General features: G+C 36.1%; 1 protein-coding gene across 1 annotated transcript in view; it reads right to left on the bottom strand.

Annotated features, from left to right (window-relative positions):
* Nucleotides 1-579: 579 nt before the first annotated feature.
* IL1RAPL1 (interleukin 1 receptor accessory protein like 1) overlaps nt 580-17674 on the bottom strand; it is a 1455753-nt gene continuing 1438658 nt past the window's right edge. The window contains exons 10-11 of the mRNA XM_060407978.1: nt 7816-7986; nt 580-7396 (exon numbers count right to left, since the gene is read on the bottom strand). Coding sequence (XP_060263961.1) covers nt 6678-7396; nt 7816-7986 — 890 coding nt within the window. The 3' untranslated portion in view covers nt 580-6677. The remainder of the gene's footprint in view (nt 7397-7815; nt 7987-17674) is intronic.

Here is a 17674-nt window from a genome sequence, read left to right as displayed (position 1 = left end):
CCAGGGGATTTTCCTGACCCAGGGATTGAACCCGTGGCTCCTGTGTCTCCTGCTTTGACAGGCAGGTTCTTTACCACTGAGCCACCTGGGAAGCCCGTCCTTATGTGAGTGGTACCTTAAAAAGAAAGGAATAAAGTACCTGGGGATCAAGAAGTAAGGAAAAGAAGCAGCAAAGAAGATTTACATGTTACCATCACTTTCATTTCTGTTCCTCAAAGGATTGTATGAAATAGATGAAAGGAAAATGCAGAATTTAACCTTGAAAAGATCATTGACATGATAATAACTTTTAAGAGATTGAATTTGTGACTCAAATTTCTCAAAAATTGAGAAGTGAAGAAAATAAAGAAGGATTGTAAGTGAACTTGAATTTTTAACAAAGTTTTTCTTTTTGTTTAGCCAGTTGGCCATTTCTTAAGTCCCTTTCTCCATAATCTTAATATGAATTATGTCTAAGAATTATAAGCATATACAGACATAAACAGAGAGGGAAAGAGAAATATAACAAGAGTTGTCAAATTAATGAAGGTACTTACATAGGTTCCAACAACACATTATTTAATTTATTTTCATCTATGATCAGGTAGAAACCAGAAGAAACATATGTAGCTTAATAAATAATTTAATTTCTTGAATTTCTATGTAACATATAAATTTATTTTTACAGGATATATAGAGAGCATACTCATAGAGAGCAACAGACTTATGAAACGACTATAAAACACAAATTATAATTCAAGTTTAAAATTCTCATTTTTACACTTGTATTTGTCTATTGTCCTATTGCTAGTCAAAGCAAAACCAAATATATAATTGTAAGTATTCTAAGAAAAAAAGGAGCGCCTCCATCACCTACGCATGTTACATACATTCTAGATTGTACAAAATCAAAGAGGGTAGGCAAAACTAAAGGGAAACACTATGGAAAATGCACTTTTTACTGACTGTTGAACATATCTGAAAGCGTCTGAGTTTAAAATTTGATTTGAACACCAGCAGAGGAAAATGACCAAATTCATTTTCCTATTTGGGTTCTCTCAAACTCTGAAAATGTAAAAGTTTTTACAATTTAATAGCAGATTATATGAACATATCTCCACTACTTAGTGGAAAAAACACACTAAGGATTCTAGCTACCAGGAGCATATGTTGCGAGGTTTATGGACAACTGTCCACGTTTACTAACAGAAAGATGTCTTCATCCCAGTTGAGAATTAACCTAAAACACTCACATCCAATCTCCCCAAATTTAGACTCTCATTAACTAGTAAGGATAGATCCAAATTACTTTGCCACATGATCATGCACTATGTAATATGTCATTTTACATTAAATCTTTTTTTTTTTTAATGACCAGCATGCCCTTTGAAACTTAAGGTTATCTGGACTATGAAGACTGAAATTTACACAACATCAATATTACATGTAAGAGTCTCAGGTTCATGTGCAGTTCTTCGATTTCTACTCATTTAGTAGTGGAGGGAATACAGTGTAATGACTTGTCTTTGTTAGAAGATTTTCCAGGCTGTGGACGCTGGGGGATGTATTGTGAAAGTAGTGAAGGTAGTGAATGGTAGAAAAACAACAGTGCCTTACTTAACTTATTTCAGTGAACAATTCAGAAACATGAGTTTGTCAGTGGACTCAGAGACTTTAGAGGGGCACTTCCTAAAGGGCAGAAGGAAATTTTTCTTTTTATGTCTCTTATTTGTAGAGATGTTTTGTGTTCTGAGCCTGGAAGGAAGAAATTCTTGATGGAAAAATCAGAGCTGAGTTCTTTCTTTTCAGTCTGGTATTTTCTATACATGTGACTGAAGTTTGATGATGACAAAACAGAGAAGCTTAGGATGAAACCGTCATCATCATCATCACCATCATCGTCCTCCTCTTTACTCACACTGAGGCAGGTCTTACAGTTCCTTGTGACAGTATCTTAATTAACATAGCACCAACTTTCATCTTGCTGCCCACCAGGAGCAAAAAATAAAACTGAAATAACCACCATGTCAGTTCATTCTCAAAATTCTTCATATTGCCCCAAAGTTATATCATAAATCCTGAAACTGGCATAAACTCAGTTGCTGAAAACCAAGTATATAACCAGCTCTAAATCTTAGCATAAGAAAACCGGGTCCCTTTGGAAAAACATGTCAAATGGTTGGTTGTTCTACTCCTGCACTAAGTTATTTCTTCTTAATTTTGTTGTAGGAAAACAATTAAACCAACCCAGAAAAAAGTTTAATGACATAAGGCATCATGCCAAATTGCATGATTTCACATTCCCTACCCCTCAGTTATCTTTTGAGTAAATTAAGAAATGAATAAACTGTCAACTCTCATTTATATGGGTGTGAATTACTTGGTCATCTAAGTTTTGCCTCACTATAAACCAAGTCTCCCACAAAGTTGGGTCATGTTGGAGTTGCCTCTGTTAAAAGAACAATAGTCATTCCCTGAATTTTCATGAATGAAGAAATAGTAGCCATAACAGTTCCTGCAAGATACGTGGTTTATCTCAATGTCAGTTTCTGAGAACATGCTTTATATCCAAATATCATAGCTTTTTAGGTGATGGATGTCTTTGAGACTTACATCCCAGAAAACAGTTTTGTACATTTTCACAATTCTGTCTGGAATTTCAAGTGCTTCCTTATTTCCTTTAATCAGTCTTACATACTTAAGGTGTCCTTAAACCCACCTTTAAGGTCTATTGTTAAGGATAATGCAAATTTGACTGTTGGTTGCTTTCTTTGTTCAGAATAATAAAGTGGGAAGGGTTAGTGATAAGGCAAGGAATAGCTCTGCTTCCACTGACAAGTTGCTCCTTTTAGGGAGTTTAGTTGCATCACCATCTCTTTGTAATAACTGTATATGTTGTTAAAAAAATTCTTTAGTAATAGGGAGTATGTGTCTGTAGATAGAATTTCTAACCCATTTAATAACGGGAACAATGATCAGAAACAGTAAGGGATTTTCTGCTTCTGTGTCTCTATGTTCTCTTAGTTCCAGTCTGTCGTTTTGCTTGCATGGTATCAGTGATCTTTGAATTTCAATAAGCTTTCTTCTGGGACTAATGCTATAAACTTAAACTAAATTAAAACAAGAAAGAAATTAAGCACAAGATGAAAAATACTTCTTACAAAAAGGAGAACTAGGGCATCCAGAACCTGAAAATAACTTACAAATATACGAATGAATGTTTTCTTAGAGGTGGTGATCTTAATTTACTTAAGTGGTACCTGTCAAAGTTAATGACTATTCTAGGATAAACAAAACTTACTTGGCGTTTAGGGTCAGCTCTCAGTTAACATCTGTTCTTGTTATAAAATGCTAAATAGTAATGAAATAAGGAAGGAAGAAGTATTTAGGTATTTAAGTCAATAGGGTTCAAATGCATATACTATGAAGAAAGTAATCAACACAAAATAGTTGAAACAATCAGGGATTTAGCTATAGAAATAGAGTAGGTTCAGGTATCTTAGGTTATTGTGTCTCGGATTTATTTCATATACTTGATCTTAAATCAGCTGGCTGCATGAGACACAAAATCCTTCTCTGCCCACAGAAGACCTAAGGAACGGATTACAAATTAAATAATCAAAGATTTGAGCACCAGTATAAGGGGTAGGACGCTCATAGGCAGCAAGTAGAGGTTACAGTAAAAAACCAGGTGGACTTAGGAATCCGTAACATGTCACTTGCAGTCTGAGTAGCAAATGATGAAAAACAAGCAATACCAAACATCACACATATCCAGGTCCAGACGTCCATTATCTCCCTCAGCTTGGCTAACAAATTCATACTTTCAACTGTGTTTTTACAACTAGAATATTCTTATCCCCCACAGCCCCCACAGAAAAAAGAGAAGGATGAAACCTAAGCACTGGGGAAAATACATTTTTTTTCTCTCTTTATTGTGAATTCTAACATAACTTTTGTTAAACATAGAGCACGTGAACACATGACAGTTCCCTTCATTTGTTCTCACATGTAGCTGATAGAGAATACTCGGGAGGAATGTTTCTAAAGCCATAGAGAACTTCTTCTTCCATTGATTTTCTAGAAATATGACAAAGCATTAGAGGAAAAAGAAAAGCATTTTTTAAGTTGTGAGAATATCAAATATTACCCATCAACCCCTGAATCATGCTATTCAAAGTGCTTAAATCTACACTAAAAATAGAACAAAAAATGTACTCCCAATGCAGCTAAATTAACACCTATGGATGCCTAAAATATGACTGTGGTCTGAATACTTCCTCTACAGTTATTCCACACTTCCATCGTGCATTTTAAAAAATTAAAAAAAAAAAAAGAGAAAAACAAAGAAATAAACCAGGCCATTGCCATGTTTACAGTTTTCTGAGCACTGGGGGTATCTGGAATCCAGTCCAGTGAGGTCACTGCTACCAGTCCCTGACAGCTGTCCATATTATAAACAATGGCCTTCTTGAATTCTGAAAATAACCCAATGTGCAAAGCTGACCTTAACGTTTATGTGTCCTTGCAGCTTCACTTCTGGTTTGTGAAAATGTGACACAGGTCCAAGGGGAGCACGGGAATAAAAAGAACAGATTGTGGACAAGGACCCAGGCAAGTTGTCAGGGAAATAAACTTTTTTTTTTAGCAAATAAAAACCAACGCACATCCTAAAGCTCCTTTACCTTGTCACACAAGCATGAGATATTCGCAGCTTTACAAAATTCTTATAATCATCTCTCATACATTTGCAATTCAATTTTACCCTCACCAATGAACTCTACTGAAGTTTACATTTTTGTGTATTTGGCCAACTCATACCTTAGTATTGTGACCAAAACTGTAGAATTGTTTTTTCATTATATGGTGGTAGGAATAAACCAAACATACAATAGTCACTACACAAGCCCACGGACAATGGCTGGAATGGAAGTTCCTACATTGAATCACTAAAGTAATTCGTAAGTTCTATTATCAGTGTTTTCATCACATCGATTTTTTTAAAAACTAAAAGCTACTTAGGTAATATTTCCCTTTAGCAATTTTGCCCTCTGCAAGTTCCCTTAGGATTGATTTTGTATCATTTTCAACATGAATATGTATTAGCTACTTATGTCATTGATTTCAAACATAAAGCTAAATGGTAAGAGATGAATTTCCTGGGAGCATCAGCTTTCTGTTTCTGACAGAATTATACAGTTAAAATAAAACTAATTCTTTATACAGTAAAATTATTTTAAATACTTTCTCATCTAATTTAAAAACTATTTTGTGTAAATAATGTTTATTTTGAAAATACTGATTTCTGTTGGTATTCATATGTTTGACCTCCTGAGTTCTTATATAAACACTTTGAGATTAATAAGTGTTGCTTATGTTCACAAACTGAAACCAAACACTTGATTCTGATTATAGCACTGAAAATTAAATACAGAGAAGTAACATTTAAATACAAGGGGACCCCATAATAAGTTTCACATATTTGCACTGACTCTTTAGAAAATAACACTTTCTATAATACAAGGTGACAAAACATATTTTGATGACACATCCTGTCCTTCCCTTTGGTTTGGAAGCCTTCAATGTAAATTTCATTTTGACTTGTGTTGATTCACCCTTTTGAGTTAACTTGCCTGGCATTTGCACATAATCTCATTTGCAGAAAATCATAGAGGGAAAAGAGGAAGTAGAATAGTAAACAAAAACAGCCACAAACACATTCATGCCTTTCCAGGAAGTGATCAAATATAGGGCTTGATTTTTTTTGTTTTGTTTTTTTTTTTGTTTGTTTGTTTTTTTTGTTTTTTTTTTTTTTTTTTGTTTCTTTTGTTTTGTTCTGTGTTTATATATATATATATATATATTTATATAAGGGTACATCAACTCATTTAAAAAACGGAAACAGCACACTCTCCCCCATTTTCATGCCCTTGATCTTCTCTTCTTAGCACTCTGTAGTGGTCACTGTCAAGTGACTAGCACACTTTTGGGTCTGGAGTGTATTCTGACGAGCAGTGAATTAAATGTTAAGACAGTTAGACCCCACCCCCCTACCCCTTCTCAGAGTTTACACGTCATGCCGCCATTAGAAGGGTAGAGGTGGGGAATGAGGTGGGACAAGGAAGAGATTCAGGGCTCTGATTGGTGGGGCCCTCCTATGAGCAAGTGTTCTCATTTTTTTTTTTTCCCGAGTGGCAATGCTGGCATTCGTTGCACTGCTTTCTGAAGGCCCACATGGCCCTGCTGATCCTAGGTAGAACCCAAGAGAGGATCCGGTGCTCCTTGTCCCATCGGATAGATTTGTCCAAGCACCCCAAGGAAATGTTAAAAGCAAAACAAAAATCAAGGAAAGGAAATAAAAACCCATTCTAAAACTAAACTAATGAAGCAAAAAAGGGTTTTCTATCTATACATAAGTCTCTTCTTTAAAAAAAGGTAAATTTACAAATTCCAATGACATATAAAACAAAGTCAAAAAATGTAATGGTAAGAGACATGGTAAAACAGGAAGACACTGATGCTACAAAGAAATTGCAAAAAACATATGTACAAGACCCTGTTTTTCCTCATGTTCTAGAGATTGTAATGCATGTTTTTGTTTTTGTTTTTTAAACAGCAGCAGTCGAGGATTAAGTTCCAGGCACTGGACTGCAGACTTTACTCAAACTCCCAGGGACAGGGTGTCCCTTGCTTTTCTGTCACCAGATCACACTGGATATACTGGTCTCCCGTGGCAACAGCGGTAGGATGGCACTGTTTGTGTGGGCCTCGTCTGGATTCTGCTCCCTGCTCGATTTTGTCTGTGGCCGCTGCCCGTTGATGAGTGTCATAGGGATGTTACAATAGGTATGCTGATTGCCTATGGAGGTAAGAGGCAGGGTGCCAGTAGGAGGTACGTCATACTCGTAGCTTCGGTAGTAGTGTTTCTGACGCATTTGTGAATGGTAAGTGTTGTGAAAGGTGGATCGGAGATCTGGATGGGCAGTGGCTAGAGCTGTGGAGGTGGCGGCAGCCATGGAGATGGCTGAGACAGTCTGCAGCTCCCCAAAAGGCCCCTGCTCACTAACATCTAAAGCCTGCTCATGCGTAATGGGTTCTATCCTCTTAAAAGGCATTTCGTATTGTAAACGTTTCCAGAACTTAGAGTTCAACTTGTTGCATTTTGGTCCATGCCACTTAATAACGGTCAGGAGCTTGATGGTGTGCTTGAGGGCCTCCACCTCCTGGTAGTTCATAATTCCTCGCAGTTCACTGCACTCGATGAGTATCACTTTAATCTCTCCAGTCACAAGCATGTTTCGAAGTCTGGTCTCCAGCTCAAAGATGCTCCAGCCTCTTCTGACTACGTAATTTGGGGTCATGACAATAATCAGCCGCTTGCTCTGATCCACACACCTTGCCACATCTTCAATGTATGCTACAACAGAGAAAAGAGTTTATCAGAATAAGTAAATTGAACATTTGGTCCAGAAAGCCCCAATGGATTCTCTTTCACGCATGAAAAGGAGAATTGTTGGTTGTTAGGTAAACCCTTGAGAAGATGAAAATAGATGGGGCTTTTGCTTCTCTCGGTGATTGAAATATTTTCCCAGGTACAAATCTCTCATTTGGTTTTTTAAAATGTCAAGGCTCATAATATGAGACGCTTTATAGAATAGTGGAAGTGGCTTCCTCAGGGGTATCAAAACTTATTTTTCATTTGAACATATCATGCCATTTCTTTCTTGAGAAACTGACAGATGTAGAAGCAGCAAAAGTTAAAATTTTGTCTAAAAATTATGACTACACAGACAGATACAAGGACACGCACACTCTTAAATGAAAACATTAACTTACTTCCAGTTGGGATTAAATCTCTATCTGGTATGAACAACTTATATCCATAATGCTTTTCAAGCATATCAGGAAGGATTTCAAGAGCAAAGCGTTCTTCTTCCCCAGTCTCTTGATTCCACTGGTCAGGATCCACTTTGGTATATGATAAGTATGCATCGTAATCTTTATTATCTGTCAAGAACATTACAGAGTAAAGCTGAAGTCACTACAAAGAAAGCAATAGGACATGAGAACAATCACCTTATTTCATAAGTATCTCCAAATGTCCCACTTCTCGGAGACCAGAGGAAGAAGTTATTAATTTTCATTAATAATTCAATAATGCCAAGTATTGTGGAATGAATTTGGGGGTATAAAGGAGTTACATTTTGTTGTTATTAAGACAGTAGGAGAAAAATTAATGAAAACAGCAATGAAATGTTAACATTAAACATCTTTGATGCACAGATCATAGAGAATTTTGACAGCTTCTAATAGCCACATATTTGGATAGTATGTTCTTATTCTATGTAATTGTACATTTCATCTAATCCTTCCTTTGATGATTTTACCCTGTTGAAAAAAAAGAAAGAAAATTGAAATTGGCTTGGCTGGCTTGAGGAATAGTTTTTAGGTTGTGAGCATTGTGCTGATTTTCTTCTGGGGAAAAGATAAAACAAAACTTGGAATAATTAATTTTTCTCTGGGAGCTGGTTCTTGGAGTTCAGTATTAAGACTATTAATATGCTGAATTATTATAGAAAAACATATTGTTTTCCTGATCTTCACTTATCTTACATGTAAATTACTGCCTAATTTTATTTCATCATGTTAATCAGTTTGACTGAAACAATAAAAAATTATATAAAAAAAACAAATGAATTAAACTTAGTTCTAAAATTTGATTTCTTTCCTCATTCTTCTCCATTTTTACATGTGAACTCTTCAAATATTTGCTGACTACTATTGTGCATTATCTTTATCTTAGCATAAACATCCCAAAATTCTCATTTGTTTTTTCTTACAACAAGAAGTCATTGATCTTCTGCAGAATCTCATCTGTCAATTTCCTTTTCAGAGTGTGATATCAGGATTCATAATTCACCTCAATTCTAAATACTATCAGTAGGCTGTGTCTATCAATATCAATATGCTTAGGACTCTTTTGTGCTTCCTTGATGATTGTCATTGTTATTATTTGATTATTAGATCAAGTTGAGTTGAAACACTCTTATATTTCAGAACAAAAGGATCTTGGCATTTAGTATAGAAAACTTAAAATATTTGGGGTATAAAATATCAAAGATAGAGGGGCATCCATGACTTGCCCTGGGTGGCTCTGGGACACTCCTTTTGACTTCAAAGACACTAAAACTCACTTCTGAAGGTACATATGTATGTTCATTTAGTAGTCTGATAATCCTGAACTACCTAGAAGTCATTCTATAGCTTGTTATGGAAAACTCAGAGAACTGTTTACTTCACTTAAAGTTAACACAGGCATATAAGAAACTAGCAACTTACTATAGGATCCCTGGGGAAATAAAAACCTTTAGCTATGGAAAAATTTTTAAAAGCAACTTTCAGGTAATAAAAAAAAGTAATCATCCCAATCATGTCATATTTGGGTATTTGGCATTTTCTTTATTCTTTAAGCAGGATATAGTTGTATACAGTAATTCAATTTTCACAAAAATGATAATTATATTTATGATACCATGTCTATGCAGATATGCCAGTGGTCTATAGTGGTACCACTTTGTTGATGTAAATACTTGAGTAAGAAATAATAGAAAATAGCACACAATAAAGCTACAACATAATACCAGTTAATATTTAATTTAAAAGTCCATTTATTAGATAATTATATGCCATATCTATGATATAAAATCTTCCTTCACAATATGGGTCAGTAACTTCCAGTCTAGTAGAAGACATAGACAAGTCCACAATCTATTTTCAGAGGATAAATATGTTGCAAAGAATAGTACAAGTGTCATGGGCCAATGGGAGGACTCTTTAAGCCAGACTGAAGATTGCAGAATGATTTCATGCATATACTATTCTTTTTCTGGGATTATTTCTCTTCTAATTTTTTACAAAGTACTATAAAGTACTGAAGTTTGCCCAAATCTGGGATGGGTAATGACTAGATCCTCATTCTTCACCTTTTGTTTTGTATAGGCTCAAAAGCATTTGAAAACCAGATCGATATGAACACCAAAGAGAACAGTGCACTTATGACCACGTGTAAACAACTGGTCCACCAATACTATTAAGTTCCAGATGGATGTCACTTTTGCTTACATGACACTGTTTCTGGTTCTCCTGCCTCATCCGTGGACATGTCTCTTCCAATTCATAAATGCTGTCATTTCTTAAGATGTTTTCTGTGGCCTGTTTCATTTGTCTCTCAGCCTACATTCCCTTAAAAATCTCTTTTTCTCCCATTGCATCAACAACCACGTCTATGTAGATGTCTCCCTGACTTAGATGTCCAATCTTGTCTTCTTTCTCATGAACCTGTAACCTGGACACATGTTCACAACCAAACAAACTTTCCATCTCAAGCTTTGTTCTTCATGTTTTATTTCACTTAAATTTTAGTAGCATAAGAATTTCATGTCTATAGTCTCTAAATGTCAGATGCATGTTTCATTTATCTCTTTTCATTAGCAATAATCTCACAGCCATTCACTGGTAAAAATCCTTTGGATTGTTTCCATCCAGGGTGAGGTCCTACTCTCTCCTCAGCTGCTATAATTATATTTTATTGGGTCTTTCCTCTCTGTTTCCTTATTCTTCTGGCCCATTCCACATAGAATCAGAAATTTTATTTTTTCAAACCTCACAACTGATTACATTTATGGTAGCTTGAAAAATACTTATGGCTACCCATTGTCAAAAAGTCAGCAGCTATCTCTGCAGTTAGTTTCCTTTCAATTTATGTCTGATAGCTTTGAGTTGAAGGTAATCTCTTTTACCACATATTATATTATTGTGCTCATATCTTATCTTCTTTCTTTGACCACAAGATCCTTGATTCAGATACATGACTAGGGATTAGTAGATGCTCAAACATATCTGTTGATTAAATGAATGAATGGCCTCTCGTTTGGGTATCACGTGACATATATCTATGGCTAATGGAGAGATTTTCTCAAGATTTGGACTTTCCTAGGAGAGGTGGCTTTGGTGATACATACTCCAAGTTGCCTGGACTCCTCAAGCAATTACTAGGAGTGACAGGGTCAAAGTTTAGCAAAGTTTCTTTGGAATAATCTTGAACTGTATTTTCTTATTGTGACTCATTGAAGGCTCAGAGTCCTTGTAAGCTTCTCTGAAAAAGTGGTTTTCATACTTAAGCATGAATGGCAACAATTTGGAAGACTTGCTAAAATACAGACTGATAGGCCCCACCTCTGGAGTTTTCAATTCAGAATATCTAGAATAGGTCCTTAGAACTGGAATTTATAGAAAACTCTCAAGTGATAACTGCTGCCAGCCCAGGGGCAACACTTTGAGAAACTCTGCTTTACAACAGAGTATAGGTACTCCAGGCATAGGTATTGGAGCTTCCCAGGTAGCTCAAATGGTAAAGAATCTGCCTGTGATGCAGGAGACCTGGGTTCAATCCCTGGATTGTGAAGATCCCTCTGGAGAAGGGAATGGCAACCCACTCCAGCATTCTTGCCTGGAGAATTCCATGGACAGAGGAGCCTGGTGGGCTACAGTCCATGGGGTTGCAAAGAGTCGGACATGACTGAGTGACCACACTTCCACTTTCATAGGTACTCCAAGGTCTGAAAGGTATCAAAGAATTGCAGTCAGCTGCCAGGTAACAGATCAAAAGAATCACAAAGCCTACACACTACAGCCTCAGCTCCATGATAAGGGGACTTGATACTTACAAGGTATGTACTCTATTTTATCTAGAAATAAGATGAAAATCCATGAAAATCCACAGTTTCATCAAAAAGGGGATAAATTTGTACCTAGACTAATATAGTCAGTAACCATATTAAGATTAAATGAACCCCAGGATAGGTACTGTGGTCTCAGTCAGTTTTCTATCTCTTTATGTCATCTGGATGAGTTTGCAAGATTTAAGCTAATATCCCCCAGGTAAAAAGGAGATGTTCACATGGAGGTTATTCTGGTAAGAAATAGGAGTAAAAGGCCCCTTGCAAGCAGCTACAGCAGCATCCTTTCTCAAATCAATGAACACTTGATTGATATCTAATTTCTCTCCCCAGAGTCTATGTCAGTGCAGTACTGGGCAGGCATTTATTTACCAACAGAAGCAAACTCCTGATTTGAAAATTATCAGACTGAAAATACCGTGTCATATATCATGCTAAATGCAGTAACGTTTCTTGAGTCAAAAATGTATGGATTCTAAGGTTTCTGCTTTTTTCTCAGTTACCTGCTGAATCAGAGTCATGGGAAATATCTCTTAGATAATTTTTATGTCTGTAAGAATGCATATTGACTAATCTTACTGTGTATAAGAAATTGAAAATGTGAGATTTTTTATAATCATAGAAAAAACAAAATTATGCTAAGATTTTTAAAGGATAGGACTGTGATCTTTCAAATTCAACTTAAGTTTATAAATAGCTGAAAACAAATTAAATGTCATAGAAGGATAGTACCACAATCTATATCTTATTCTGAACTTTATTCTCTAAATGTTATTTTCTGTAATTTAAACCCTCAAGTATAATTCTGTTGACTGCAGAGATGGAAAGCAGTTGACATACCCAACTTTTCTAATAATATTCATAGGTTCTCATATAGTCATTGGTTTACTCTTTCCATGATTCTCAAGAGATTCTCACTGTAATGTCCCACAAAAAAGAAAAGTAGGAATGAAGTCATCAAGATGGTCAAATAAGATATCATTTGCATGTATCCTCTCTTCTGCAGCATAGAGCCAGTCCTGCCCACCCAAGGACCCATCCAATGATCAGGTATTAGCCCTCCCAGTGACCTGGTGGGAGCCATACCCATCCACCCTCCTGGTAGTAGGTCCTCCGACTGAAGACATAACTGTGGATCCTGAAGTGAAAACCTGTCCAAGTGCTATACTACTGAACAAGGTTCTAGAGGTATTCCTATCCACCCAGAGACCAGATAGGACCCGTAAGAACCTGAGCTCCAACCCAGAATGATTAGGTTTCTGGAAGTAATTGCATTGGCCTGGGGAACAGACAGAACTTTACCTGCTAAAGTCAGTCTTTAAAGACTAGAAAAGATATTTACTTTTTCAAATGTACAGACACCAATGCAAGGATACATGGATCACAAAGAATCAGGCAAATATGGTATCACCTAAGGAAAGTAATAATGTGCTGGTAACCAGCACCTAAGAAATGGAGGTCTACGACTTGTGAGATAAAAAAGTAAAAATAATCATCTTAAAGAAAATCAGTGAAAATAAATACAGGCAGTTTAACAAAGTCAGGAAAATAATGCATGAATAAAATGTGAAAGTCACGAAGTTGTGTCCAACTCTTTGTGATCCCATGGACTATGCAGTCCATGGAATTCTCCAGGTCAGAATACTGGAGTGGGCAGTTGTTCCCTTCTCCAGGGGATCTTCCATTTAATAAAGAACCAGAAACCATAAAGAAGAACCAGACAGAAATTCTCAAGCTAGTAACCACTTTGGCTGGTAAATTCTACCAAATATTTAAAGAAGAAATAACATAATCCTTTGCAAACTCTTCCAAGGAAAAAATAAAAGAGGAGGGAACACATCTAAATGAATTTTATGATGCCAGCATTATCCTGATACAAAAGCCAGATAAGAATACTACAAGAAAACTACAAGTCAATAGCCCTAATGAATACAGATACAGACATTCTCAACAAAATACTAGCAAACCAAATTCAACTGTACCTTAAACAGATAATACAACATGATCAAGTGGGATTTATTCCTGGGATGCAAGGATGGATCAACATGTGCAAATCAATAAATGTGGTATGCCACATTAATAGAATGAGGAATAAAAATCATATGATCCTGTCAATAGATTCAGAAAAAAAGGATGTGACAAAACAGTTTATAACTTCATTATAAAAGCTCTCAAAAAGTTGGTAGAAAGAAAATACTTCAATAATAAAGGCTAGGGGACTTCCCTGGAAGTCCAGTGGTTAAGACTCTCTGCTCCTAATGCAGGGGCACAGGTTTGATCCCTGGCCAGGGAACTAAAGATCCCACATGACACATGGTATGGCCAAAAAATATGAACATAAAATATGAACACAGTAGAATATTGTTTTGTAAAATATTATTCAGCCATAACAATGAAGGAAACCTATTTTATTTGGGTGGGCCTTGAGGGCATTATGCTTAAGTGAAACAAGTCAGACAGAGAAAGACAAATATTGAATGATCGATCTCACATACAATGTGGAATTGCAAAAGCTAAACTAATGGAAAAAGAGAGTAGAATGGTGGTTGTCAGGGGCTGGGAGTGGGACATGCTGGTCAAAATAAATAAACTTCCAGCTAGAAGAAGAATAATTTCTAGGGATACATAGAAAGCTTGGTTAACAATACTGTATTATATACTTGAGTGTGGCAGAAAGTAGATCTTAAATGTTCTCACTACAAAAAGAAATATTTATGTGCAGTGATGGATATGTTAGGTAATGTTATTGTGGCAATCATTTCACAATGTATATGTGTGTCAAACTGTCACGTTGTACATCTTGAACGTATACAATGGTATATATCAATTATATCTCAATAAAGCTGGGGGTAAAAAGAGAAACAAAAAATACCAAACCTAATCAATTAGCTAGCTGCTTTGTTACTTTAAGTCAAACAATCAGTCCAGTAGAATTTTCTCCTTCAATTTACTGAATCAACTACTATGTTTTATAAAAAGATGTATTTGAGGAGAAAAAAGCTTGGACTCTGGAGACTGAAGAAATAAAAATGCAAATTAAAAACATTATTAAGAAATTTTGATGAGAGAAAGAAAATATAGAACTCTGTATCAGGACTAAAAAAGTGGTTTCGAAAAATGATAAATAAACATTTTTCTTTTTGACATATGAGAGGATATTAGTCAATTCTCTTTAGAAAGACTGAGAAGCCAAACAATCCATGGATTGTTTTTTTAGAACAATAGAGCTTTTAAGAAAATGTAGAATGAAGACTCCCTTATCAAGATGAAGGTGGTGGCTATATTGAATGTGCACTAGGAAAGAGATTTACTGATAACATGAATGGCTTGAGATTTACATTCAGGTCTTTGGGAGTTTTTAACCTTTAAATACCTATTGAATAGTTGTCAGATGTTATTGGCAGGTGGCCATTTCTTTTTAAAATTTATTTTCAAATATTTATAAGTCACATATGTGAAACTGACTAGTGACAGAGGCTATTATTCAACAAATGGATTACCAAAATGAGACTGGGGTAGGGTTCCGTGATAAACAGTGTATTTCATTTTAAAGATGATTTTCTACATTTGCATGTAGTACATTAGCAGAGAATTATGTGATCATTAACAACTAGCATTGATATAATTTGAATAAATGAGTTTTTTAAAAAAATTAAGTCATTTCTTTCTTGTATTTCAGACTTGACCTTCATATGTTTTCTTACATTTCCAACTAATAGTTTTTCATTTAAAACTAGTCTATGTCTGACGCAGGGTGCAGCATGCTTGGGGCTGGTGCATGGGGATAACTCAGAGAGATGTTGTGGGGAGGGAGGTGGGAGGGGAGTTCATGTTTGGGAACGCATGTAAGAATTAAAGATTTTAAATTTTAAAAAATAAAAAACTAAAAAAAAAATCTGCAGAAATAGATCTTTGAATAAAAAACATAATGCACATATTAATATTTTGATTTTGTGATTACTGAATGTCATTGTTTTAATAAATTCCACTTTTCATGTCAGGGCAGCCTCTGACCATTATATTCTAAAATAAATCTGCTTGATTTTTACAGTTTGAAAATTTAACAATATTGTTCTAGTTTACATGTTTGATTACTTGGTATTCTTCTGGACTATTTGATTCCATAGGACCTTGAATACTGAAATGTGTCACTAATTAAAATATCTACGGTATGATACAGTGAAGGAAAAAAACAGCAGCTGAGCTTAAATTCAGACTGCCATTAATTTTATTTTACTCATTTGAGAGTTCATTTCCAGATCTATAAAACTGCAGCTCCCTATTCAGAAAACGAAGGTCATGGCATCTGGTCCCATCACTTCATGGGAAATAGATGGGGAAATAGTGGAAACAGTGTCAGACTTTAGTTTTTTTGGGTTCAAAATCACTACAGGTGGTGACTACAGCCATGAAATTAAAAGACGCTTACTCCTTGGAAGAAAAGTTATGACCAACCTAGATAGCATATTGAAGAGCAGAGACATTACTTTGCCAACAAAGGTCCATCTAGTCAAGGCTATGGTTTTTCCAGTGGTCATGTATGGATGTGAGAGTTGGACTGTGAAGAAGGTTGAGTGCTGAAGAATTGATGCTTTTGAACTGTGGTGTTGGAGAAGACTCTTGAGAGTCCCTTGAACTGCAAGGAGATCCAACCAGTCCATCTTAAAGGAGATCAGTCCTGGGTGTTCATTGGAAGGACTGATGCTGAAGCTGAAACTCCAGTACTTCAGCCACCTCATGCGAAGAGTTGATTCATTGGAAAAGACTCTGATGCTGGGAGGGATTGGGGCAGGAGGAGAAGGGGACGACAGAGGATGAGATGGCTGGATGGCATCACCGACTTGATGGACATGAGTTTGAGTGAACTCCGAGAGTTGGTGATGGACAGGGAGGCCTGGCATGCTGTGATTCATGGGGTCGCAAAGAGTTGGACACGACTGAGCGACTGAACTGAACTGAACTGAAAGAACATGTCTAGGATTAAATGAGTCTCCACCATACAGTGAAATGCTTGGCCCAAAGCAGGTATTCAGTAGATACTAGTTTCCTTTGAATTCTTAAGAGGACAGTGGGCAGCGTAGATGGTAAAAGTCTTAATTAGGAGGGTAACACCATATTTGCTTGGGTTTATTTCTGTGTTCTCATTCTATCGCATTGGTCTACTTGTCTTTTTATGCCTATATATATATATATACATATACTGTTTTGAAGTGCGATAGTGAAGTGAAGTCACTCTTCACTCAGTCGTGTCCGACTCTTTGCAACCCTATGGACTGTAGCTAACCAGGCTCCCCTGCCCATGGGATTTTCCAGGCAAGAGTACTGGAGTGGGTTGCCATTTCCTTCTCCAGAGGATCTTCCGGACCCAGGGATCGAACCCAGGTCTCCCACATTGTAGGCAGACGTTTTACCATCTGAGCATGAAGCCTGATAACTCCTGCTTTATTCTTTCTCAGGATTTCTTTTGCTATTTAGAGTCTTTCATGGGTCCATATTAATTTAAGTAGTGTATTTTCTACTTCTGTAAAAAACGCATCTGGACCCTTGATAGGGATTGCATTGCATCTACAGAAGGCTTTTGCTAGAATTGCCATTTTAACAGAATTATTTTTTCAATCCATGAACACAGGATACCTTTCCACTTGTTTGTGTCTTCTACAATTTCTTTCATAAATGCTTTGTAGTTTTGAAACTTAAACTCATGGAAAAAAAGACCAAACTTATAGTTGTCAGAGGTGGAGGGTAGAAGAGGCAATATTGGAGGAAAGTGGTCAAAAGTTACAAATTTCTAGTTATAAAATAAGTAAGTACTATGGATATAATGTACAACATGACTATACCTAACACTGCTGTTTATTATACAGGGAAGTTGTTAATAGACAGTAAATCATATGAGTTCTCATCACAAGGAGAAGTTTTTTCCTTTTTTCTTTCTTTTATTTTTATTGTATCTATAT

The sequence above is a fragment of the Ovis aries genome, chromosome X, assembly GCF_016772045.2.
Source record: "Ovis aries strain OAR_USU_Benz2616 breed Rambouillet chromosome X, ARS-UI_Ramb_v3.0, whole genome shotgun sequence".
NCBI lineage: Eukaryota > Metazoa > Chordata > Mammalia > Artiodactyla > Bovidae > Ovis > Ovis aries.
The sequence above is the reverse complement of the archived record's forward strand: the minus strand, read 5'-3'. Positions and strand labels throughout refer to the sequence as shown.